The 25,097-nt window shown below is 39.0% G+C and overlaps 1 protein-coding gene across 8 annotated transcripts in view; it reads left to right on the forward strand.

Annotated features, from left to right (window-relative positions):
* The first annotated feature begins 1,409 nt into the window (after positions 1-1,409).
* Positions 1,410-25,097, forward strand: part of CNOT6L (CCR4-NOT transcription complex subunit 6 like) — a 110,186-nt gene continuing 86,498 nt past the window's right edge. For 2 of the 8 annotated variants that reach the window (XM_082389356.1, XM_082389363.1), the window contains exon 1: positions 2,186-2,341. In XM_082389356.1, the coding sequence (XP_082245482.1) occupies positions 2,337-2,341 (5 nt within the window). In that variant the 5' untranslated portion in view covers positions 2,186-2,336. Of the gene's footprint in view, positions 1,961-2,148; positions 2,342-2,883; positions 6,178-25,097 lie in introns of those variants that run through there. The other 6 variants (XM_082389362.1, XM_082389360.1, XM_082389357.1 and 3 more) reach the window with 6 other exon arrangements.

The raw sequence follows: 25,097 nt of genomic DNA on the forward strand, positions 1-25,097 counted from the left end.
TGATTATTCATTATATGTGAGCCTAGAATCAAGATAGTTAGGAATAAGTGGGACTTCTAGGATTAAGGCCATTTTCAGACCCATTGCAGAAGCTGGTAAGGGGGTGATGTTGCTAGGGAGGGAAATGGAAACTTAACCGGTGGGGGGGGGGGGGAGAAAACAAAGTAGCCTGCGGTCTTCTATGTCTTGAGGGGCTTCTCCAATTACTCACTCACACTTCCGCGTGACAAAGATAAAAATGATGCAATTGTTCTTCTGGTGGACTCTTTCAATAACTGATCAGTTCTGGCTAAATGATGATTTGCATTTTTACCGCAACTTTCCCCCCCAAGAGATGAAGGCCTTTTACGTTCAATAATAGGGGCTAAGATTAACTGCAACCAACACCACGTGCTTGGTGTGCTAAACAACACCCCTGTGGGGAGGTGGGGGAAATCCTGAACACTGCGAATATAACCTCGACCAACACTGGTAAGTACGCAAGCCCGGGGCATGCGCTGGGAAAGAGATTATGCAAAACTGCAACAGCAGTATTCTGCCTCTAGAGCTGGTATAATGTTTTTGGACTGCTCGTGGTAAAAGCTGAAGCTGACCCACGAAAACAAAAACCCCATAAACTTCAGATGTCAAGGCCACATTCGCCAAGTAAACATTACTATTCCTAGTTTACATTTTGCCGTTTTCATTCTGTAACTGGCACGGCCAAACAAATGTATTTCTACCGTGAGAGGGGAGACTCAGAAAATAAACAGGACGGGATTATCGTAGAGCGTCACGGGCTCTTTTATTTACCCCTCGCTATGAAACTCACAGGCGTTACACGTTAAAAAAAAAAAAAAATTAAACCACTGAAGGTGTCAGGAAACATTTTCTTCCTTCAGGTCACTTCCTTCACCTCACCTGGCGTCCCATTCGCCACTCAGACCAGTGCTGGGCTTCGCGGTCAGGCCGCCTCCGGCGAGCGGGCAGTAAACAGCGCCAAGCCCAGGCACGAACACCGGGGGAGGCGGGATCACCAGTGACTTCCCGCCACCCCCCATGGCTTTGCGGTTGTGGCTTTTTGATAACCTACCAGCCTCTCCGGCTCTGCTCGTCACTCAAGCCAAGAAAAGCGAGTAAGGAAACAGCAAGGGTAAAGGAGAAAATGGGTAAGAGAGCTGGCAGCCGCGCGCGCACGCGCACCACAACCCAACGCGGCGCCCCGGGGGTGGGGCCAAGGCGCGGCGCTGGAGCTCCGCCTCCTTCCCCTCACCCCACCCCTCCGCGCCTGGGAGTGACTGACTCTCGCCAGCCCCTCCACGTCAATCAACCCTCCTCCTTCTCGCACTCTCTGCACCTTGTTATTAATCTCAATACCGATAGCGCGCGGACGCCTCTCCCCCGGCCCTCGGGGGTGTGAACGTGTGTGAGCGAGAGCGGAGGCACCGAAAGCTGGAGTCTCTGTGCAGCAGCTTCGGCTCCAACAGCAGCAGGCGCAGCAACAACCCCCGCAGCGGCGGCAGCCCCGGCGCCAGGAGGCCAAGGCCAAGGCCAGGCTCTGTGCGGCTCTCCGAGTAATAGCCGCGGCTCCGGCGGCTGCGGGGGCGCAGCTTCCTCCAGCAGAGCCCTTCGCGTCGGCGGCCGCGGCCGCGGGGCCTCTCCTGCGCGCCCAGGGTCACCGTCCCCGAAGCCCGGCGGCGCGGCCCCCTCCCAGCCCCCCATCCGTCTCCTCGCTCCCCTCAGCCGCCCTCCTCGCCGCCGCGTCTGCCGTTCCTCAGGCGGCCCGGCCCGGCCCGCCCGCCCCGCGTCCCCTCCGGCCGGTGCCTCTTCCCCCGGCGGGCTGCCTGCATGTCTTTGCTGCCCTCAGCCCCGCCGCCACCGCCGCCGCCGCCTCCCCCGCCGCCGCAGCACCAGCACCAGCAGCAGCCGCCCCGCCGCCGCCGCCGCCGTCGCCGCCCGGACCCCGGCGCGCTGAATGCAGGTGAGGAGGGGACGCAGGCCCTCGGCGACCCCAGGCCCGGGCGCCCTGCGCGCCCGCCCGCCCACCCGCGAGCCGGGATCCGGGCCCTGCCCGCCGCCGCCGCGGCCGCGGCCGCGGATTCCCTTCAGGGCGGGCGGCAGCGAGGCCCGCCAGTGGGTGTTTGTGTTTGCGTCTGCGGCCGCGGCTCCGGAGGGGAAGCATCTGTGGGGGCCTGGTGCGCGCGCGCGCGCGCGCGTGTTTGTGTGTGTGTTTCCCCTGCCGCGGGGAAATGGCTGCTGTTGCTCCTTCTGGGCCAGAGGAAGAGAATGAGGTAGAGTGTTTTTGTGCCTCCGAGTAGGATCGAGAGTGTTGGGAAGAGGAGCGCGTCCCCGGGGAAATGAGGTGGGAGAGGGACAGATGTGCCTGGGGGTGTGCGAGTTGTGACTTCGGCGGGCGGGGAGGCGGCCTGAGGACCCACAGCGAGTGGGTGTGTGTCGGGTGCGGGGATGACCCGCGTCTCTGTCGGAAGCGGCGAAGGTTCCGGGGTGTGCGTGCGTGCGTGTGTGTGTGTGTGTGTGTGTGTTTGGGAGGGGGGTGGTCCGCGCCCAGGGCCCGGGACTCTGGGGGCGGGTTCCGTGTGTTCGGGACCCCCGAGTGGCGTGTCCCTCCCCCTTTGTGGCCGAGGCTCCGGAGCCTCGCAGGTGAGAGCTGCTCCGCGGGGGCCGGGGAGGGTGCGTGTGTGTTCGGCACACACACAGCAGCGGGGTCCGGGAGCTGTGGGTCGGGGCCGCGCCGCCGTTCCCGGGGCCGCGGCAGGAAGCGCGCCGGCCTGCAGCGCGGCCTAAGCGCCTCGGCGTACGCCCGCCCGCCGGCCTGCCTCCCGCCAGCCTCCCCGGACGCCTCCCGGGGCGCCGGGCCCGCGCGGGCCCCGGGCGCTGCCGAGGGCCTGGGCAGGTGAGGGTCGGAGGCGGGACGCACCGATCGCCGTCGCCTTGGCCGCCCCCGCGTCTCCTGAGGAGAGGCGAAGGCATATTTTGGCGTTCCGACCGCAAGCTCTCCCCCCTGGCCGGCGGTGGGACCCGAGGGAAAGTGAATCAAAGCAGTAAATCTCGAGAAGACGCGGTGTCGAGATCCCTTCTTTTCATCCTTTCCTTAAGGCTGTGTGGAGGGACTGAGTACATATTTTCAGCTCTTTTTTCGTTGCAAATACTTTTTCGTTGATGATACTTACGCTTTTTTTTTTTTTTTAAGATAAAATTTTTCTCGGAAGGGCGGGGGAAGAAATGGAAGCTGGCTTCCCTGCCCTATGGTGTTGGTAGGATTGGATGGATTTCGTGCATTTGAAATTGTTTTATCCTGCCTCCTAGGGGGAAAGGGGTGTACACGCCTAGCTGAGGAGGTCTGTGAGGAAGAGGAAGTTACTGGAGCTGTCATCCTCCTTAGCACAGCCGACTCTTCAGCTTAGGCTGTTTAGATGCATTGTGTTCAGGGAGTTTAGCTGAGCCGTTTGTACACATGGGAAGCACAGTACTACATTTTAGGAGGTACTACGTTATTGCCTCTAGTTATCTTAGTTATCAGTCAAGATAGTCATGTACAAACAAGTTTTCCCTAACAGTATCCAAAACCTAGATCAAGCAGCCTGTATGGTCCACTCCAAGTGTGTGCTCTTCGAAGGCTATTTTGAGAGTAGTTAAGCAGAACGCAACTGTAGAGGTAAATCTGCTGTCAGTAGGCATACAGTGCATTTCAGAACCAAATATAAATGGTATTTGTATGATTATTTGCTCTTTACTTTATCTACTCCACCTTCTATTTGCATCTAGTTAGCTCATCTAGCTAAAACCCTATGGATGAAGTCGTCATACAGATTCCATCCTTGCAGGCCATGCTCTGTGTAATGGTCAGAGGTTGCTCCTTTCTGAACCTGGTCTCACAAAGAAATGTTTCCTGCTGTTCACTGGGAAGTGAGCAGAAGAGCAGGAGGGGTGGAGAGCTGTTTTCTATGAACACTACTGGAAAAACAACACGTTGTTTAGTGGAAAAAGGACTTGTTTTAGGGACCTCAAAACTCTGGCTGTGCCACTTTTCTTAGCTGTTTTACCTTAGGCAAGGTACCTAATGTCTGTAAGTCTGTTTTCTCATAGGTAACAAAGAGATAAGACGTTTACAGTAAGGTTGTCCTGAGGATAAATTGAAAAAACATATGTTTGGCACATAGTAGCTGCTTAGTTAAATACTAGTTCTTCCTCTTGCAGCCCTGACTGTAGGCATTGAAAAACATGTATAAGTACAAATACTTACTGGATTACTGAGAGAAATATTGTGTCACCTTAAGTTAAAAATCAAGACAACAGAACATTTGAGTCCTTTGATATGCATAAAGTATATATAAACAATGTTAAATGTATTTTAGAAGTCTTTTTTCCTTGAACTGACTGTCATTAAAATAGCCTAGTGTACCAGTTTATAGAGACTATCTAGTCATACTTGATTTGTTTTCGTATTTTTGAATAGGCCATCTTTCAGTTTCATTACTGTTTTTGTGAGTTCTTGCTATGTAGCCCTGGAAAAAATTGTTTAAGCTATATATAGCACATATATGTTCCAATACAATCAAACATCAAAAAGGATCAAGGACCTAGAGTTTATTTATATAGATCCACAAACTATAAGTGCCACAGAATTGCTATGTAATTGTTTTAGTTCATGTTGACTGATTCTGGAGAAAACAAAACAAAAACTTTTGGAATATTTTCCTGAGTGGAAGCAAAAATCTTCTATCAACTTTCAGTAATTTTCCATTTTTATTATTCTGTGTGGAGTGGTAAGTGGGCTGTTCATTTAATTTTAATTGTATTGTGCTGGAAAAAATAATGGTATGGAGTTTAAAGACAACAGAAAGGTTAAATAAAGCGTTTTTTCTTTTGCTTTTTCTCTTTTTTCCCCTCTTTTTTTTTTTTTTTTTTTGGTGACGGCAGGGTGAAGATGATGTGGGAGGAGTTTCATTGGTTTAAGTTTGTAATGTCTGTGTTTACTAAACCAGGTTTCCTTAGGCCTTATATCATTATTATTTATATCAGCAATGTTAAGCTTAAAAAAAAAAAAACCTAGTAAAGCACTAAAATTTCAACACATTTTTGAAGTATTTTTGTGAAGAATAGGAGGGAGAACTTTATTAGAATGCAAAATGTCATGGTTTTGTTAAAGTGTATGTGTTATGGGTGTATGTGCATTTACAGTGAACAGAATTATCTGCCATATGGTAATGTTGAAAGGAAGAATTCTTAACTTAAAAACTATGTGATAATTTTTAATACTTTAAAAACAATAAAATGGAAATGAATTTTGCCCTTAACTAGGTATTTGGTAATTTTCCTTAGACATTATGAATTATGGTATTTTAAAACACTTCGTAATTTTTTTTTAAATTGGGAGAATTGAGGAAGACATTTTTCTGTAATAATCATGAAAACAGGAGATACTGAAATAATATGTTAAGATATATGAACAGTGAAATTTATTACTAACAGTGGACTCCTCTTGCTATCATTTTAAAGTAATTACAGTAAAATCAAGGTGGAAAATTGTTTAGGTTTTAAAATTTAATGTTACTTAAGTGGCCTTTTAAACAATCTTTCCAAAATATCCCTTATAAATGTCTTTAATTAGGGGGAATTGAAATACTTAAGATTTATGCATGTTTTACTTTGGGTAATGCTAATTAGGGTAATAAATATACTCCAAAATTTCAGTGGCTTAGCACATGTAAGTTTGTATTTTGCTCACATAACAGTCCAGTGCAGGTGCTCCTTGTTAGCAGGCTTGTGGCTTACCTCCATGTGGTAATTGAGGAACCCAGACGCCTTACATCTTATGTCTCCACCATTCCCTGGAGCCTTGGAGCCCTGCCTGTTACCCACAGGACATTTCTTAAGAACCCCCAAAGACAAACATCTGCCCACATTTCATTGGTGATAATTTGTCACAGAGCCTTATTTGAATGCAAGGGGGATGGGAATGTAGTCCCTGGGTGGTGGACAGCTTGGGGCATTTCATGATGTTATTTTAGGTGGTAGCATATATTTGTGAAATTATGTCCGAAAGGTAAATTATAATACTAAAAATTGCTTTCCATCTTCAAAGCGTAAAATTGTGTGAAGCGGTGGGGAGTAGTGGGAAGAGAAGGGAAGGAGTAAGAGCCACAGGAGGAGGAGAAGAAGGACTTTTCTTCCAAGGTGGGTTTGAATGACAGGTAAACGTCAGCAGCTATTTAAAGATACAGATTTTACAAAGACCAATACAATTGGATTTTATAACCTTTAGTGGGTCTCTCCTTTGCTATCCAGTTATTGATTGTTGTTGTGGTCTACTGGGTTCTGGCTGTTTGAGTTATTTCTCTTTGTACTTTGAAATCAGTTGACTTTGAATTTCAGTTTCTGAGGTATAGTTTCATGGGAAACGTATTGTTAAATTTTCTTTTTTCTGTTGGGATAGAGCATTATTCTTATTATTATTTTAAAATATCATTTAGATGGACCTTACTGTGTTTTAGTGTTTTCTGTTGCTGTTTTTTGTAATTCTAAAGTCATTGTAATTAATATTTGTGAGGCTTAACCCAGAAAGAACAATAAAATCATCAAGTAAACAACAAAGGCTCAATTATTAACTCGTGTTCGTGTTTCATGATGAAAATACTACAACTTTCTTTGACCACCTGCACTAATACTGTACCATAATACATTAATTTTATTTCTGGACTTTAATTTTAATTGAATTGCAACTTACTCTTTTACTGCCTAGGATTATTGTAATGTGAAACCTCAGCTCTGGGTATACTTTTATTTGTCTTTATTCTGAACAGTTTGGTTAGGAATCTGGGGAGTTTTATATATGTCTGTATTCCCCAAAAGGAGATTTTTGAGTAGTCTGGCTAACTTCTTCATGTTAAGTATTTCTAATGTTTTGCATTTTGAAAATTAAAAACCCTATTTGAGAGCCTATTCTGTACCCATTATTATACTTCGTTCTAAAAGGAAAGAAGTAGAAGAGACCCTTGTGAAGCTTATAGCTTATGAATAAGGAAAATAAAGCATATAATTTAGTTATTTCAAAACAATAAATGAACAAGTGCGACTCACTACAATATAAACTGTTTACAGACATTCTGAGACGGAGTAACGTAAAGTGGAATGGTGGGTGGGCCAGGGACTACTCAAAGTTGAGAGATTTGTTTTGGTAACAGCTTTTTTGAGATATAATTCACTTATCATAGAAGTAGCCCATTTAAAAAATATCTCAGTAGTGTTTAGTATATTCACATTTGTGCAGCCTTCACCAAAATTTATAGAACATTTTAGTCACCTGAAATATAAATCCTGTATTCTTTTGAGTTATCCCTCATTCTCCCATACCCCTAATTCTAGGCAGTCACTGATCTACTTGTATTTCCATATGAATTTTAGGATTAGCTTATCAATTTCTGCAAAGAAGCCAGCTAGAATTTTGATAGGAATTGTGTTAAGTCTGTAGATAATTTGGGGAGTGTCGCCATCTTGACAATATTAAATGAGTCTTCCTATTTATGAACGTGGGATCTTCCCATATATTTAGATTTTTAATTTCTTTTGACAGTGTTTTATAGTCTTCAAAGTTTTACACTTTTTTTGTTGCATTTACTCTTAAATATTTTATTCTTTTAGATGCTGTTGTAAGTAGAACTGTTTTCTTAATTTCATTTTTGGGCTGCTCATTGCAAGTATGAAAAAATACAACTGACTTTCGTGTATTGATCTTGTATTCTGCAACCTTGCTGAACTTGTTTATTAGTTCTAATAGTTTTTTAAATGAATTCCATCTGGTTTTCTGTATAACAAGGATCATGTCACCTGTAAGTAAGTATAGTTTTTCTTCTTTTCCAATCTGGATGCATTTTATTTCATTTTCTTGCCTAATTGCCCTGGCTAAACATTGTTGAAAAGCAGTGTCAAGAGCAGATATTCTTGTCTTATTCCTGATCTTGCCTGGGGGGGAAAAGCATTCAGTCTTCCACTATTAACTATGATATTAGCTAATGGGGTTTGCACAGATGCTGTTTATCAGGTTGAGGAAGTTCCCTTCTGTTCCTAGTTTGTTGAGTGTTTTTATCATGAAGGGGTGTTAAGGTTGAGTTTTGAGGGAAGTATGAAATATGAATTAGAAAAGTGAAGATGCTAAGTCCAATGATACGTGACAGTTAATGATGCTTGTTTGGGAAAGAGGGGCTAGCTTCCCCCCCCCTCTTTTTCCCTCTCCCTTCTTTTCTCTCTTCCCTACCCCTTTCATGATCTCTGATTGTCTTCCCATTAATCCCTATACACATTTGGAGGGCCCTTAATCCTTTACTGAAGATTTTCTGAATAATTCGGGTTTTTTGATCAGTGGAGAATATTGTTTCTTTTGAAAAGCATTAATTAAAATCAGTGTGGAGAATTTTTTTTTCTTTTAGTTTGATAGCTAGGTTGGAGGGGGACACAGGAAGCAGAGAGAATCTAAATCATAAATGAAGTACTAAACATAGAGTTAAAAAGAAGGGAACAAACCTTTGTGATAAAAAGTGTATGGTTAATGAAGAATTCCATGTTTACTTTGAACCTGGCTGTCACCTGACCTTTTTCCCAAAACATTTCAGCATCAATGGTTTTACTTTTGTAAGTTTTCTGCATAGTTTTCTAAAAAGTTTAATAGATTTCTTAGGAAATTTTGCTCTGCAAGGTAAGGTTATGATGCACTTGATGTGGTGATTATCCTTCGTTTACTTTTTGAAATTTTAATTACACAATTGCATGCAGCTGCATTTTGATTAGGTAATTTTTAAAAAATTAATCATTTATTTATTTTTGGCAGAGTTGAGTCTTTGTTGCTGTGCGTGGGCTTTCTCTAGCTGCGGCGAATAGGGGCTATTCTTTGTGGCGGTGCGCGGGCTTCTCATTGCGGTGGCTTGTCTTGTTGGGGAGCACGGGCTCTAGGTGTGCGGGCTTCGGTAGTTGTGGCTCACGGGCTCTAGAGTGCAGGCTCAGTAGTTGTGGCGCACAGGCTTAGTTGCTCCGCGGCATGTGGGATCTTCCCGGACCAGGGCTCGAACCCGTGTCCCCTGCATTGGCAGGCGGATTCTTAACCACTGCGCCACCAGGGAAGCCCCGTGATTAGGTAATGTTAAAAATGTATTTCTGTGTTTCATGTTATGTCTCAGAAATCAAATAACTGGGTTTAGCCAAGAATCTTTCTCTTCACAAGGCAAAAATTGATAAGTAGTAACAGAATTTTTGTTTTGTATCCTATTTTGTAGCAGGATTATTACTTTTCATTAATTTTTTTTTCAGTCTACTTTAAAATCTCATTATAGGTAAAAATGTATTTCTAATTTTTTGAAGAAATAAGTAGTTCACTTTGCTGTGTGAGAGACTCATTCATGCTGAATAGACAGACGTCTGGTAATTGTGGTCTTTCATATTGTTTTCCTTTATTAACAATAGAAATTGGTGACACAAAATAGAAGTTACAATACTTTATCTTTCTTAATAGTCATCTTTTGCAGAGAGAACCTCTCTCTGTAATCTTATAGTTTAGAAACTTTATTTTTCTCTCCCCAAATTACTTAGATTCCCTAAATGAGTAAAATAGTTCAGTTATATAATACCAGTTACAAATACTGATAAGAGAATAGAACTAAATTTAGGATATACCAACCTTAATGTCTTTCTATACACAGACTTTGCTGGGATCTTTACATATATATCTATAGCTCTTTGATCATAATGTTTATATTTAAACAAAACCAAAAAACTGACAAGGTATGTTCTGCTATAGGTTCATATGTAGTGCAATCTGCTGCAAAATCTACATATAAATTCATGAAATAATATATTGTGAGTTATGTACAGAATGATAACCTTGAAATAATAAGAATTTGAATCACCGAAAGTATATCTAACCTATTAATAAATATTTATTAAGCTTCTACTGGCTATAAACTGTTAAATTCAGGGTTCTGGGGAATAAAAAGAAGTTCAGAATATAGTCTTTTATACCGGGAAGTGGAACTAATATTTATCAGACTACTGAGTACTAAGGACTGTGAAAGCCATCACCTTCCCTTTTAAATATGTAATCTAAATTAGTGTTCAGAAAAGTCCTGTGAATTAGACAGTATGATTCTCATTCTCTAGCTGGTTAAGAATGTGAGTCTTTGATCCTTCACTTTCTAGCTCTTGGGAAACTCATTTAACTTCTCCATGCTTCAGTTTCCTCATCTGTAATAGGGAGATAGTAATTAATAATCCTTATCCTACAGGGTTGTTGGGAGGGTTAAATGAAGTAATGCTTGTAAAGTGCTTAGAACAGTATGTGGCACATCTGAAGTAAAAAAGCAAAACAAAACTAAAAAACTCAATATATGTTAGCTGTTACTGTTTCTTATTGTTAGGAGCCATACGAGTTAAATAACAAATCTTAAATATTGATAAAACTAATATTTAAAACAAGATTTGTTTGACTCCAGAATATTTACCCTTACACTACTTACACTTATAGGGGATTTAAGCCTGGATAAATAGCAAGCAAGTAAAGGCAGAATATGCTAAGTGACAAAGAACATTAAGTGCTGTACCATATAGCAGAGAACATATGGGGTTGTAGCCTACAGGGATAAAGAGAGGAGGTGGAAGTTGATCTCACCTTTATAGTTAGGAGGAGGAAAGGAAAAGTTAATGGATTACTGCAGCATTCTCCTTGCTTGTTTCCCAACATCCATTATTGCTGCTTTAACTTCTGTTTCTTTGTAGGCATTGTCACCAGAGAAATCCTTTTAAAATTCTTTCGATATTGCTTAAATTCCCTACTTAAAATCCTTAATAATGTTACTATTGTTTGGTTGCCTATTATGTGCTTAAAGGTAGGAGTTGGTTAAGATTTTTATGTAAAGGGCCGTATAGTAAATGTTTTGGCTTTGTGGGTCATATAAGATCTCTGTTCTATATCGTTGTTGTTGTTGTTTGTTAAATAAACAATCCTTTAAAAATGTAAAACCATTCATTGCTGGCAAACCAAGCTATAGTTTGCTGACCCCTGTGCTAGGAGATTTACATGAATTAACTTCTTGTTAGAATCCTGGCAAAATTGATATTTTTAATTCCTATTTTATAGTTGAGGAAACTGAAGCTTAGAGAGGCAAATTTGATGAAAGTCACATAGCAAGTAAATGACACAAGAGATTGAATTCAGATTTAGGTCATGGGAATTCCTCAACTTGTATACTTTCCAGTGTATCCTGCTGCTGCTTATTGCTTTTAGAATAAAATGGAGCTTTCATAGCATTATATGTAAGGTCCATCATGTTATTGGCTTCTTGTACCTTTCCAGTTTTATCATTTATTACTGCTCCTCCTTCAAACATATTCTCTAGCCTAGCCAACTGAGTGACTTATATATAGCCTAGTTTGCACTTTATACATGCCTACAATACCTTATACTTTACGACCTCACTGACTTTCTTAATAACTCACCTTAGATGCTCCCTGCTCGAGGAAACCTTGCCTCACACTTCCAGTCTTTGCTTTATGCTTTTTCTCTGTGCTCTCCTAGCATCCTGTGCGTTCCCCTTTTATGACATTTACCAGACTGTATTGTGTTTACCTGGTTTATGTCTCTGTTTTCTCGTTAGACTGAGATTTTTAAGGGCAGAGATATACTAAATGTTTAGTATATTTTAGGGGCTTAGTAACTTTATTAAATGAATGAATGAATCAAATGGCATTGCAGATGGTAGAAATTACATCAGCAAAAATGTAGTAGCAGAAAGGTATGAGTCCAAATCAATAGAATTAGAAATGAAAAAGGAGAAGTAACAACTGACGCTGCAGAAATACAAAGGATCATGAGAGATTACTACAGACAACTATATGCCAATAAAATGGACAACCTGGAAGAAATGGACAAATTCTTAGAAAAGCACAACCTTCCGAGACTGAACCAGGAAGAAATAGAAAATATAAACAGACCAATCACAAGCACTGAAATTGAGACTGTGATTAAAAATCTTCCAACAAACAAAAGGCCAGGACCAGATTGCTTCACAGGTGAATTCTATCAAACTTTTAGAGAAGAGCTAACACCTATCCTTCTCAAACTCTTCCAAAATATAGTAGAGGGAGGAACACTCCCCAACTCATTCTACGAGGCCACCATCACCCTGATACCAAAACCAGACAAAGATGTCACAAAGAAAACTACAGGCCAATATCACTGATGAACATAGATGCAAAAATCCTCAACAAAATACTAGCAAACAGAATCCAATAGCACATTAAAAGGATCATACACCATGATCAAGTGGGGTTTATCCCAGGAATGCAAGGATTCTTCAATATAGGCAAATCAATCGTGATACACCATATTAACAAATTGACGGAGAAAAACCTTATGATGATCTCAGTAGACACAGAAAAAGCTTTTGACAAAATTCAACACCCATTTATGATAAAAAAACCCTCCAGAAAGTAGGCATAGAGGGAACTTACCTCAACATAATAAAGGCCATATATGACAAACCCAAAGCCCACATGGTTCTCAGTGGTGAAAAACTGAAACCATTTTCTCTAAGATCAGGAACAAGATAAGGTTGTCCACTCTCACCACTATTATTCAACATAGTTTTGGAAGTTTCAGCCACAGCAATCAGAGAGGAAAAAGAAATAAAAGGAATTCAAATCGGAAAAGAAGAAATGAAGCTGTCACTGTTTGCAGATGACTTGGTACTATACATAGAGAATCCTAAAGATGCTATCAGAAAACTACTAGAGCTAATCAATGAATTTGTAAAGTTGCAGGATACAAAATTAAGGCACAGAAATCTCTTGCATTCCTATACACTAATGATGAAAAATCTGAAAGAGAAATTAAGGAAACACTCCCATTTACTGTTGCAACAAAAAGAATAAAATACCTACGAATAAACCTACCTAGAGAGACAAAAGACGTGTGTGTATGCAGAAAACTATAAGACACTGATGAAAGACATTAAAGGTGATATGAACAGATGGAGAGATATACCATGTTCTTGGATTGGAAGAATCAACATTGTGAAAATGACTCTACTACCCAAATCAATCTACAGATTCAGTGCAATCCCTGTCAAACTACCAATGGCATTTTTCACAGAACTAGAACAAAAAATTTCACAATTTGTATGGAAACACAAAAGATCTTGAATACCCAAGGCAATCTTGAGAAAGAAAAACGGAGTTGGAGGAATCAGGCTCCTGGGCTTCAGACTGTACTACAAAACTACAGTAATCAAGACAGTATGGTACTGGCACAAAAACAGAAGTATAGATCAATGGAACAGGATAGAAAGCCCAGAGATAAACCCATGCACGTATGGTCACCTTATTTTTGATAAAGGAGGCAAGAATATACAATGGATTAAAGACAGCCTCTTCAATAAGTGATGCTGGGAAAACTGGACAGCTACATGTAAAAGAATGAAATTTAGAACACTCCCTAATACCATATACAAGAATAAACTCAAAATGGATTAAAGACCTAAATGTAAGGCCAGATACTATAGAACTCTTAGAGGAAAACATAGGCAGAACACTCTATGACATAAGTCACAGCAAGATCCTTTTTGACCCAGCTCCTAGAGAAATGGAAATACAAACAAAAATAAACGGGACCTAATGAAACTTAAAAACTTTTGCACAACAAAGGAAACCGCAAACAAGACGAAAAGACAACCCTCAGAATGGGAGAAAATATTTGCAACTGAAGCAACTGACAAAGGATTAATCTCTAAAATGTACAAGCGGCTCATGTATCTCAATATCAAAGAAACAAACAACCCAATCCAAAATGGGCAGAAAGGACAGGAATAAAGACGCAGATGTAGAGAATGGACTTGAGGACATGGGGTGAGGGAAGGGTAAGCTGGGACGAAGTGAGAGAGTGGCACGGACTTATATATACTACCAAATATAAGATAGATAGCTAGTGGGAAGCAGCCGCATAGCACAGGGAGATCAGCTGGGTGCTTTGTGACCACCTAGAGGGATGGGATAGGGAGGGTGGGAGGGAGATGCAAGAGGGAGGAGATACCGGGATATATGTATATGTATAGCTGATTCACTTTGTTATAAAGCAGAAAGTAACACACCATTGTGAAGCAGTTGTACTCCAGTAAGGATGCTTAAAAAAAAAAAAATGGGCAGAAGACCTAAATAGACATTTCCCCAAAGAAGATATACCGATTGCCGCCAAACACATGAAAGGATGCTCAACATCACTAATCATTAGAGAAATGCAAATCAAAACTACAGTGAGGTATCACCTGACACCAATGAGAATGGCCATCATCAAAAATCTACAAACAAATGCTGGAGAGGGTGTGGAGAAAAGGGAACCCTCTGGCACCTTTGGTGGGAATGTAAATTGATACAGCCACTATAGGGAACAGTATGGAGGTTCCTTAAAAAACTAAAAATGGAACTACTATACGACCCAGCAATCCTACTACTGGGCATATACCCTGAGAAAACCATAATTCAAAAAGAGTCATATACCACAATGTTCACTGCAGCTCTATTTACAGTAGCCAGGACATGGAAACAACCTAAGTGTCCATTGACAGATGAATGGATAAAGAAGATGTGGCACATATATGCAATGGAATGTTACTCAGCCATAAAAAGAAATGAAATTGAGTTATTTGTAGTGAGGTGGATGGACCTAGAGTCTGCCATACTGAGTGAAGTAAGTCAGAAAGAGAAAAACACCGTATGCTAACACATATATGTGGAATCTGAAAAAAAAAAAAAAAGCTTCTGATGAACGTAGGGGCAGGACGGGAATAAAGACACCGATGTAGAGAATGGACTTGACACGGGGAGGGGGAAGGGCAAGCTGGGACGAAGTGAGAGAGTGGCATGGACATGTATACACTAGCAAATGTAAAATAGATAGCTAGTGGGAAGCAGCTGCATAGCACAGGGAGATCAGCTCAGTGCTTTGTGACCACCTAGAGGGGTGGGATCGGGAGGATGGGAGGGAGACGTAAGAGGGAGGAGATACGGGGATATATGTATATGTATAGCTGATTCACTTTGTTATAAAGCAGAAACTAACACACCATTGTAAAGCAATTATACCCCAATAAAGATGTTTTAAAAAGAAAAATAAAAGGTATGAGTCCAGGTTCAAGGAGAAGAGGGACATTGAGTTAATATCTGGTTAACTTCCAGAGCTTCAGTGGGACCAAGTAGGTGATAGGGCAAATTGGAGCATGATTATAATGGAGGGGTTTGAATGAGGAATTTAAGTCTTATCCTAGGTTTAATTCTAGAGCACCACGTGTTTTTTTACATCTATAAATTGGGGTTCTCTTAGTAATACCTGAATTTTATGTCATAATATCGTTTAGATGATATTTTATAGGACATGGCTGTATAATTGTTTTGATTAATAGTTATTGCAGATATGGCTCTAGAATCAAGTAATTATCAATACTACTATTAAAGACTTTGGGAGCATTGAGTGATTTTGAGAGCCTGGTGGCAGTTTGGAAATAATTATTTAAGAAGATTAATCTGGTTGAGGTATGCAGAACCAGTTGCGGAGATCAGTGTGGGAGGAGGGAGGCTCTTTTTTAAAGAATTAAAATTAAAATATGAAGTGGTAAGTCAGGAGAGAGATGTGTCAATTGGGATAGAAAAGAAAGCTTTTAAGTGACATCAGTGGTTGAATATGAAGGAGGAAGTCAAAGATAACTGAAAAATCAGAAGGAGGATACAATTTGGGGAAGAAAATTATGAATTTTGTATTAGACAAATTGATTAAAATTGGAATTATTTCTATTTTTGCCTGTATTTAGGCCCTACTTACTTTATGCCTGCATACCCTCAGGATTGGTTTTCCCTTCCTCCCTCTAATGCATGGGTGTTATGTTTGGATATGGGTGGATGTTTGGTTGTATGGACTCTTTGGCAGTCTGGAGAAGACTGTGGAGCCTTTTTGGAATAATGATTTTTAGTGAATGAAATAAATAAGATTAAAAAGGAACGTGTTATGTTGAAATATATAAAAACAATTTGTGAAGATTAATATATATACCCTTTTATTAATGCACTTAAAGAACAAGATCTAGCAGTGAGTCTATAATAACTACCATAATTTTAAAGTAATATGTATGTAGATATATTTTGAGGTATCTGTAACAACCGTAATGTGATGTGAAATACAACTTGTTAGTGACAAAAACCACAGGTGCTGCTAATATTATTATGGTAGGTTGTCTAGGTCTAATTGAAAGAGGTACTAAATTTTAAACAGAGGTTAGTGAAACTAGGGATATAATTTTTTTCCTTTACAAATTTACAGATTCTTTGAGGTTTATGGACCTCAGGTTAATAATCTTTGCTGTATTGTCTCCTGGTTTCAGTCTACTATGTGTATTTTTCTCATATTATTCTCCTTTTCTTTGCAGATGGTAATATTTTTTCATGTCTGCTTTTGGAAATAATTATGTGCTCTTTGTGTACAAAAAAATGATGCTAAAGAGCATAATTTTCTGGTTATCCTATCTCATGGAGATCAAGACTGTTAGTAGTGTGTACTATATATATAGTACCATTATCTGTTTCTGGGCAAGATGAACTTATATAACCACATAAATATACATAAATAGAATCATACTATATGCACTGTTTTTTAAACTTGCTTTTTGATTTAACAACATATTATTGGCATTTTTTCTATCACTGGGTATGCTTCATGCTTTAAAAAATTTATGGCTTAAAAAAAATTGAGATGTATATCACATAACACAAAATTCGCCATTTGAAAGTGTACCCTTCAGTGGTTTTAGTGTTTTCACTGTGTTGTGAACCACCACTGCTATCTAATTCCAGAACATTTCCATCAACCTCAAAGAAATCTCATACCTGTTAGCAGTTCCAGTTTGCCCATTCCTTCATCTGCTGGCAACTACCAATCTACTTTCTGTTTCTATGAATTTGCCTATTCTAGGCATTTAATATAAATGGAAACATACAGTGTGTGACCTTTTGTGTCTGGCTTCTTTCACTTAGCATGTTTTCGAGATTATGCCATGTTGAAGCAAGAAACACTACTTCATTTGTTTTTATGGCTGAATAATATGCCACTGTATGGATATACCATATTTTATCTGTTCATAGCTGATGAACATTTGGGTTGTTTCCACTTTATGGCTGTTATAAATAATTCTATGAATATTCATGAAAAGGTTTTTGTATGGACATAAGTTTTCACTTCTCCTGAGTATATACCTAGGAGTAGAATTACTGGATCATCTGATAGTTCTCTGTTTAACTTTTTGAGCAACTGACAGACTTTTCCACAGCAGCTGCATCATTTTACATTTGTTTATCATGCTTTTTAATGACTGCATTGTAGTCCATTTTATTGACGTGCTATATAATTCAGTCTGCTATTGATTGGCAAATAATTGATTTCCTTATTTTCTGCAATTATCAACACTAATGCAATGAAAAGACTCATATATACACCTTTGCACACTGTTTTAAAGGGTAAGTTTCTAGAAGTGGACTTGCTGGATTAAAATGATTACACATTCAAAATTTTGATATCTTGTCAGGTTGCCCTTTAGAAATGTTGTACAGAATTATACTCCTATCAGTTGTGCAGTGGATGTCTATTTCCCCACACACTTTCACATTATTAATCTTTGCCTTTTGATAACAAAGTCATATATTTTTAAATTTTTTCAATTATTTGATGATTAGGCATTATTTTTTTCACTTTTTTTGGTCATTGTATTTATTCTTTTGTGATTTGCCTTATCATGACCTTTAATCCCAATTTTCCCCTTGAGATGTTTACATTTATTCTTATCAATTTGTAAAAGCTGTTTGTATTTTAGAAACATTACCTCATTGTCTATTATAAATATTACAGAGACTTTTTGTTCCACTTTCCTCTTTATCTTTTGACTTTATGACTTTGCTCTTTGCCTTACAGACATTAAAATTTTTTTATATTGTTTATTCTGTCATTCTTTTTTTTGTATGGTCTTTACCTTGCTTTAAGCTTTTTCCACTCCAGAATTACAAGATGATTATTCTTCATTTTCTTCTAGAAATGTCTGAAATTAAACTTGTTATGGTTTAGTAGAAGCAGCTTGGATTTTGTAGTTGGATTTACCTATGTTTAAATTCTGGTCCGGTCACTTATTAGCTGTGAGGTGTTGGATGTTTCACAACTTCTCTGTACTTCAGCTTCCTCACTGGTAAAATAGCAATTAATAATAGTTTATATTTTTCGCGAAATTACATATATAATGCATGCAAATAGTCTAGCACAGTATCTGGACACAGACTGGGCATTCAATACATGTTTTCTTCTCTCCCCCATTTATAAACTCTATCTTCCTTCAGCCTACTTAAAATCTGATTCAGAAGATAAAGAGGGAAAGTTTCAAGAAAAGAGGGTGGCCCTCATTTTTTAAAACAAGAGAAGCCATACAGAATGAGTACTGACTTAAAAGGGGATTGAAAATCAATTTAGTAATTTGAAACCATGTATGTTTAATAGGAACATTTTTTATTAGAGTGGTAAGAGAGACAGCCATATTTTAATAGGATGAGGACTATGTAAAACCATGCAACATACCTGAAGGATGATATTCACATATGCAATGTGTATCCATCAATATTAATAATATCTTTGAGAAATAGTTGAAACTCTTCCTTTTTCTCTCATTGGTAGAATGTTGGTAAAAGGATAGGATTAGCAGTACTAATACACATATAGTATATGTTGTGTGTGTAAATTGTACACAAACTTAGGTCATTTTTACTATTATTAGTTTACAAATTACAGTACTTGTAGCACATTTCACGATTAATCATCAGCTTGGTCAAGAACTATTGCTCCATTCAAATTTTATTCTTAGTAGCTCTTTTATTGAATTTACACACATTTCTTCATTAAACTACAGTTATTTGTAAACACTTAAATATTCTTTGTGGAAAGTAACTTTAAATACATTTTAGAAAGAGATGGGAAATACATAAATGTTTACAATATAGTGATCATTGTTTACCTTTTCCTCATCTTTCCTAGACTATAAGGTGTTTAGGGCAAGGAACATAGTTCTAATAATTAAAAGTAATGGATTTTTGATAAATGTTTATAAAGCATTACATTTTCTTTTAGTCTTTTTGTAAAACAACCTCAAAATAAAGTTTTTAAAAATTGTTAATAAAACAATTCACTCTTCTCAAATGGAGAAATAATAGACATGGATTATGTGCAACTGGGTTTTAGAAAATGATATCAAATTTTATTCCTTGATTCTGTGATTCTGGGTAACTGCCTGTTGTTCCTAGTGTGTTGTAAGTATGCTGTCCTCATTTTATCAGCCTCAAAACAAGAAGAAGGAAATTCTGTATTGGTTAGCTCAGGAGGAAGGTAATGAGTTTAAGTAAAAAAACAGGAAATTTGTTCCTCTGTGACCTTTGATGAGTTTGTGAGTTTGGCATTTTGACTGCGGGGTTGAATTTCAGAAGAGTTTTATATTTAGTTTGCTTTGTTGCTTTTGCAGAATATCTACCTGCCAAGAAAAAATAGGAATCCAAGTTAAAGGCTCTGCTGCCTTTGTGGGAAATAATGGACAATACTCTTCCCTTTGCTGACAAAATCTGGGTATCTGTATTTTACAATGACTGGTTTTTGCTTTCACATAGAGCCAAAGTATCCTTTTCCTGGAACCAAGCGTGACTCAAAGCCTTTGTAAGTTCTCTTTTTCTTTATCTTTTTAAGCAACTATTTTAGGAACTGTTTTAAAGCTGACACCCCTTCCCTTCAAACCTTTAACACTCAGCACAAAGCACCACCTTATTGGCAGTCATTTATATGAGTAGAGTGGGTACTCTCCTTAGGCATTTATTCATGTCAAAAAGTTAAGGATTAGCTCTGTTGTTTAATGCTATCTGTTTTGGATCAGCGTGAGTCTGCATTGGCCTTTCCTTTTAAATTATTTCATGATTAAGATGCTGGCACCTAGGAACCCTTTCCTGGATGGAGATTTTCTTTGTGCCTTATCGAGTTTTATCCCAGACAGAGTTTAGTTACTAAGGCTTTTCTGTTTTATTTCTCTCTTTTTAATGGAGACTTGTAGATTTAGATATGGTTTTTCCAAATTCTAAACCCTGGTTTCTCAGATAAGTAAAACTAGGTTTAACACCTCTTTATGTATATTTTGCTATGTATATCTAACATTGGAGCATTGTGCAGTTTGGTTCAGGTCAAAAAGTATGGGACAACTATTATGATTACTGTCAGACTTTAATGTTAGTCAATAAAACGTATTCAAGATTTAATTAAATTGTTTTCCCAAAGAAATAGAAAAGCTAAAATAATTAGAAGAGCTGTTCATTATGAAAAGTGTTCTTTAGTTAAATCCTTAGTTTTTGATACTGCTATCATGTTCAGTTTTCTAGTAATGGAAACCAAATGATTTTTTAAAAAAAATAAATTATTTATTTGTGGCTGCGTTGGGTCTTCATTGCTGCGCAGGGGCTTTCTCTAGTTGCGGCGACCGGGGGCTACTCTCTGTTGCAGTGTGCGGGCTTCTCATTGTGGTGGCTTCTCTTGATGGGGAGCATGGGCTCTACGTGCATGGGCTTCACTAGTTGTGGCACGCGGGCTCAGTAGTTGTGGTGCACGGGCTTAGTTTGCTCCGTGGCATGTGAGATCTTCCCGGACCAGGGATCGAATCCGTGTCCACTGCATTGGCAGGCGGATTCTTAACCACTGTGCCACCAGGGAAGCCCCCCAAATGAGTTTTTGAATTAGTGTTTAAATTTTCTTGGTGCAATACAACATTCATAATTTATACACAGGTGATTTTTTTTGCTTATGTAAACAGACTTAAGGCATTATATTTGTGAAATATTAGTGAATTATTTGATTTTACAGACTGCTAGAGAGGCAGAGCCTGAAATTAGAAGGTAGGAGAAAGAAAAGATGAAGTATTTTATTTTGTTATGAAGTGTTAGCATGTTACTTAAGTTTTTTTCACATTTAACACGTTGGACTGAGTCCAGTTTTTCTAGTGGATTTGTTATTTTGAGTCATAGGAACTCTCATACTCTTGACATGCTTACTTTTTTTTTTGGCTGTACCACACGGCTTGCAGGATCTTAGTTCCCTGACCAGGGATTGAACCCATGCCCCCTGCAGTGGAAGCGGGGAGTCTTAACCACTGGACCACGGGAATTCCCTTGATATGCTTACTTTTAAAAGTGTGGCTTATCTAGATGATCTGTGATCCTCTTAAAACTGCCCTTGTAGCCTGTCTTAGTTTGGGTCTGAACATATTTACTCTTGACTTCCTTTACAGCAGCAAAGATCTTTTCATTTCCGGTAGGTTTGAAGCAACAGACTTTGCTGTGGATTCTTGTTTACTCTTCTTTTAGATTGCACAGACAGCTGATTTAGGAGAATACTTTTCTTTGGGTACTACTTATTATTGATTAGGAGATTTAGGAGAATGCTTGCAGTAAACTTCCTGATCTTAAATTGTAGACATCTTTGTGAATAGAGTACTCTTGCTTCTGTTTTTTCCCTTCCCACTTAACTTTAGTAGGTTAACTATGGTGGAGAAGAGGAATTCGAAGGAGAATTTCCAGCAGTCAGATATAGTGACCTTTGATGATTAGTATGTTAAGGAGAATGCTGGAGAATAGACTTTGCGTGTTTATCCTTGAACACGTGCCAGATGTATTGGTTAGTTCCCTCTTGACTTCATAATAGCATCTTGAGTACACAACAGGGTGGAAACCTCGTCATCCTGTGACATTTTTCTTGCTTACCCTGGATATCTTACAACTGCCCTTCAAAGAGGGATGTGAGGTATATTGGAGTTAGGCTGATAGAGAATTTAGAGGACAAGCGTACAAATTTTAAAAATCACAAACCATTTTTCTTGTTTATTTTGTCAGTGTCTGTGATTGAAGTAGGAAATGAAAGAGAGGAACTGCTAGTGTGAGAATTCATTAGACAAATAGGAACATTGTTTCCCTGTGTTATCTCAAACTTTATTGAATAGTAAGCTGCACTGTAATGGATGTTACATTTGTTGTGCCTGTGTCAGAAAATTGAACTGTTTCTGAGTCAGTATGTACTCCATTCAGGTTACTTGGATTCAGCATGTTAGGGTTATGATTGTAATAGGATTTGGGTATTCCTGGGTCTCTAGCTATACTCTCATTTACCCATCTATCCAGCTAGTTGGAGTTGTTCTTGTCTCCTTGGGATCCCTCCCTCCCTTCCTTTTTATTGGAGTATAGTTGATTTACAATGTTGTGTTAGTTTCAGGTGTACTGCAAAGTGATTTAGGTATACGTATACATATAGTCATTCTTTTTTAGATTCTTTTCTCACATAGGTTATCACAGAATATTGAGTAGAGCTCCCTGTGCTATACAGTGGGTCCTTCTTGGTTATCTTATACATAGTTATGTGTGTGTATTCAACCCAAGCTCCTGATTTCTACCCACCCCCCCACGTTTCCCCTTTGGTAACCATAAGTTTGTTCTCTATATTTGTAAGTCTGTTTCTGTTTTGTAAATAAGTTCATTTGTATCTTTATTTATTTTTTTAAAAAATTAATTTATTTATTTTTGGCTGTGTTGGGTCTTCATTTCTGTGCGAGGGCTTTCTCTAGTTGCGGCGAGCGGGGGCCACTCTTCATCGCGGTGCGCGGGACTCTCACTGTCGCAGCCTCTCTTGTTGCAGAGCACAAGCTCCAGACGCGCAGGCTCAGTAGTTGTGGCTCACGGGCCTAGTTGCTCTGCGGCATGTGGGATCTTCCCAGACCAGGGCTCGAACCCGTGTCCCCTGCATCGGCAGGCAGATTCTCAACCAGTGTGCCACCAGGGAAACCCTGTATCTTTATTTTTAAATTAGATTTCAGATATGACTTACTTCAGTTAGTATGTTAATCTCTAGGTCCATCCATGTTGCTGCAAATGGCATTATATCATTCTTTTTTATGGCTGAGTAATAGTCCAACCATAAATCGTTAAATCGTTATCCATTGCTTTGTCCTTGGGGACATCTTCTTTATCCATTCCTCTGTCCTTGGGGTTTCTGAGGGGACTGTATATATGAAGAAAAATGAGAATTGAATTAGCAATTCATTAATATATAGGCCTTGTGCTGGGCTGGTTTAAAATTAAGACCTGTATGGACCTCCTACTCCTCATCTCTTCTGTTTCTAGATCAACTTTTTGAAAATCAATTTGCCTAAGAATCAGTTTTCTGAGATTAGAAAAATTAATTTCTTTCACTCAGCAAAATTATTTTGAAATTTATCTATGTTGCCATGTGTATCAATAGGTCGGTCTTTTTTTTCATATTTTGTAATGTTCTTTTATTTTAATTTTTATTCTTTTAACCTTTTTTTCAAAAAAAATTGAAGTATAGTTAATTTCCAGTGTTGTATATGCTTCAGGTGTACAGCAAAGTGATTTATATACAGCAAAGTGATTTATATATATAAATTCTTTTCCATTATAGGTTATGACATGATACTGAATATAGTTCCCTGTGCTACATATATAGGGGGTCTTTGTTGTTATTTGTTTTATATATAGTGGTGTGTATATGTTGATCCCAAACTCCTAATTTATCTCCCTGCTCCCCTTTCTATCCCCTTTGTTTTCTGTTTGTGAGTCTATTTGTTTTGTAAATAAGTTCATTTGTATCATTTTTTTAGATTCCACATATAAGTGATATCATATGATACTTGTCTTTCTCTGTCTGACTTAACTTCACTTAATATGATAATTTCTAGGTCCATCCAGGTTGCTGCAAATGGCATTATTTCATTCTTTATTTTTTTTATTGGACTATAGTTGCTTTACAGTGTTGTGTTAGTTTCTGCTCTACAGCAAAGTGAATCAGTTATACGTAAACATATATCCACTCTTTTTCAGATTTCCTTCCCATTTATTTCATTTTTTCTTATGGCTGAGTAATATTCCATTGTATATATGTACCATATCTTCTTTTTTTTAATTTTTGAATTTTATTTTATTTTTTTATACAGCAGGTTCTTATTAGTTATCCATTTTATACATATTAGTGTATACATGTCAATCCCAATCTCCCAATTCATCAAACCACCACCCCCGCCACTTCCCCCCTTGGTGTCCATACGTTTGTTCTCTACGTCTGTGTCTCTATTTCTGCCCTGCAAGCCGGTTCATCTGTACCATTTTTCTAGGTTCCACATATATGCGTTAATATACAATATTTGTTTTTCTCTTTCGGACTTGCTTCACTCTGGATGACAGTCTCTAGATCCATCCACGTCTCTACAAATGACCCAATTTCGTTCCTTTTTATGGCTGAGTAATATTCCATTGTATATCTGTGCCACATTTTCTTTATCCATTCGTCTGTTGATGAGCATTTATGTTGCTTCCATGACCTGACTATTGTATATAGTGCTGCAGTGAACATTGGGGTGCATGTGTCTTTTTGAATTATGGTTTTCTCTGGGTATATGCCCAGTAGTGGGTTTGCTGGGTCATATGGTAATTCTATTTTTACTTTTTTAAGGAACCTCCATGCTGTTCTCCATAGTGGCCGTATCAATTTACTCACCAACAGTGCAAGAGGGTTCCCTTTTCTCCACACCCTCTCCAGCATTTGTTGTTTGTAGATTTTCTGATGGTGCCCATTCTGACTGGTGTGAGGTGATACGTCATTGTAGTTTTGATTTACATTTCTCTAATAATTAGTGATGTTGAGCATCCTTTCATGTGTTTGTTGGCAATCTGTATATCTTCTTTGGAGAAATGTCTGTTTAGGTCTTCTGTCCATTTTTGGATTGGGTTGTTTGTTTTTTTGATACTGAGCTGCATGAGCTGCTTGTAAATTTTAGAGATTAATCCTTTGTCAGTTGCTTCAGTTGCAAATATTTTCTCCCATTCTGAGGGTTGTCTTCTCGTCTTGTTTATGGTTTCCTTTGCTTTGTAAAAGCTTTTAAGTTTCATTAGGTCCCATTTGTTTATTTTTGTTTTTATTTCCATTTCTCTAGGAGGTGGTCAAAAAG

Source organism: Balaenoptera borealis, assembly GCF_965194805.1.
Source record: "Balaenoptera borealis genome assembly, chromosome: 4".
In the NCBI taxonomy this organism is placed as follows: Eukaryota; Metazoa; Chordata; class Mammalia; order Artiodactyla; family Balaenopteridae; genus Balaenoptera; species Balaenoptera borealis.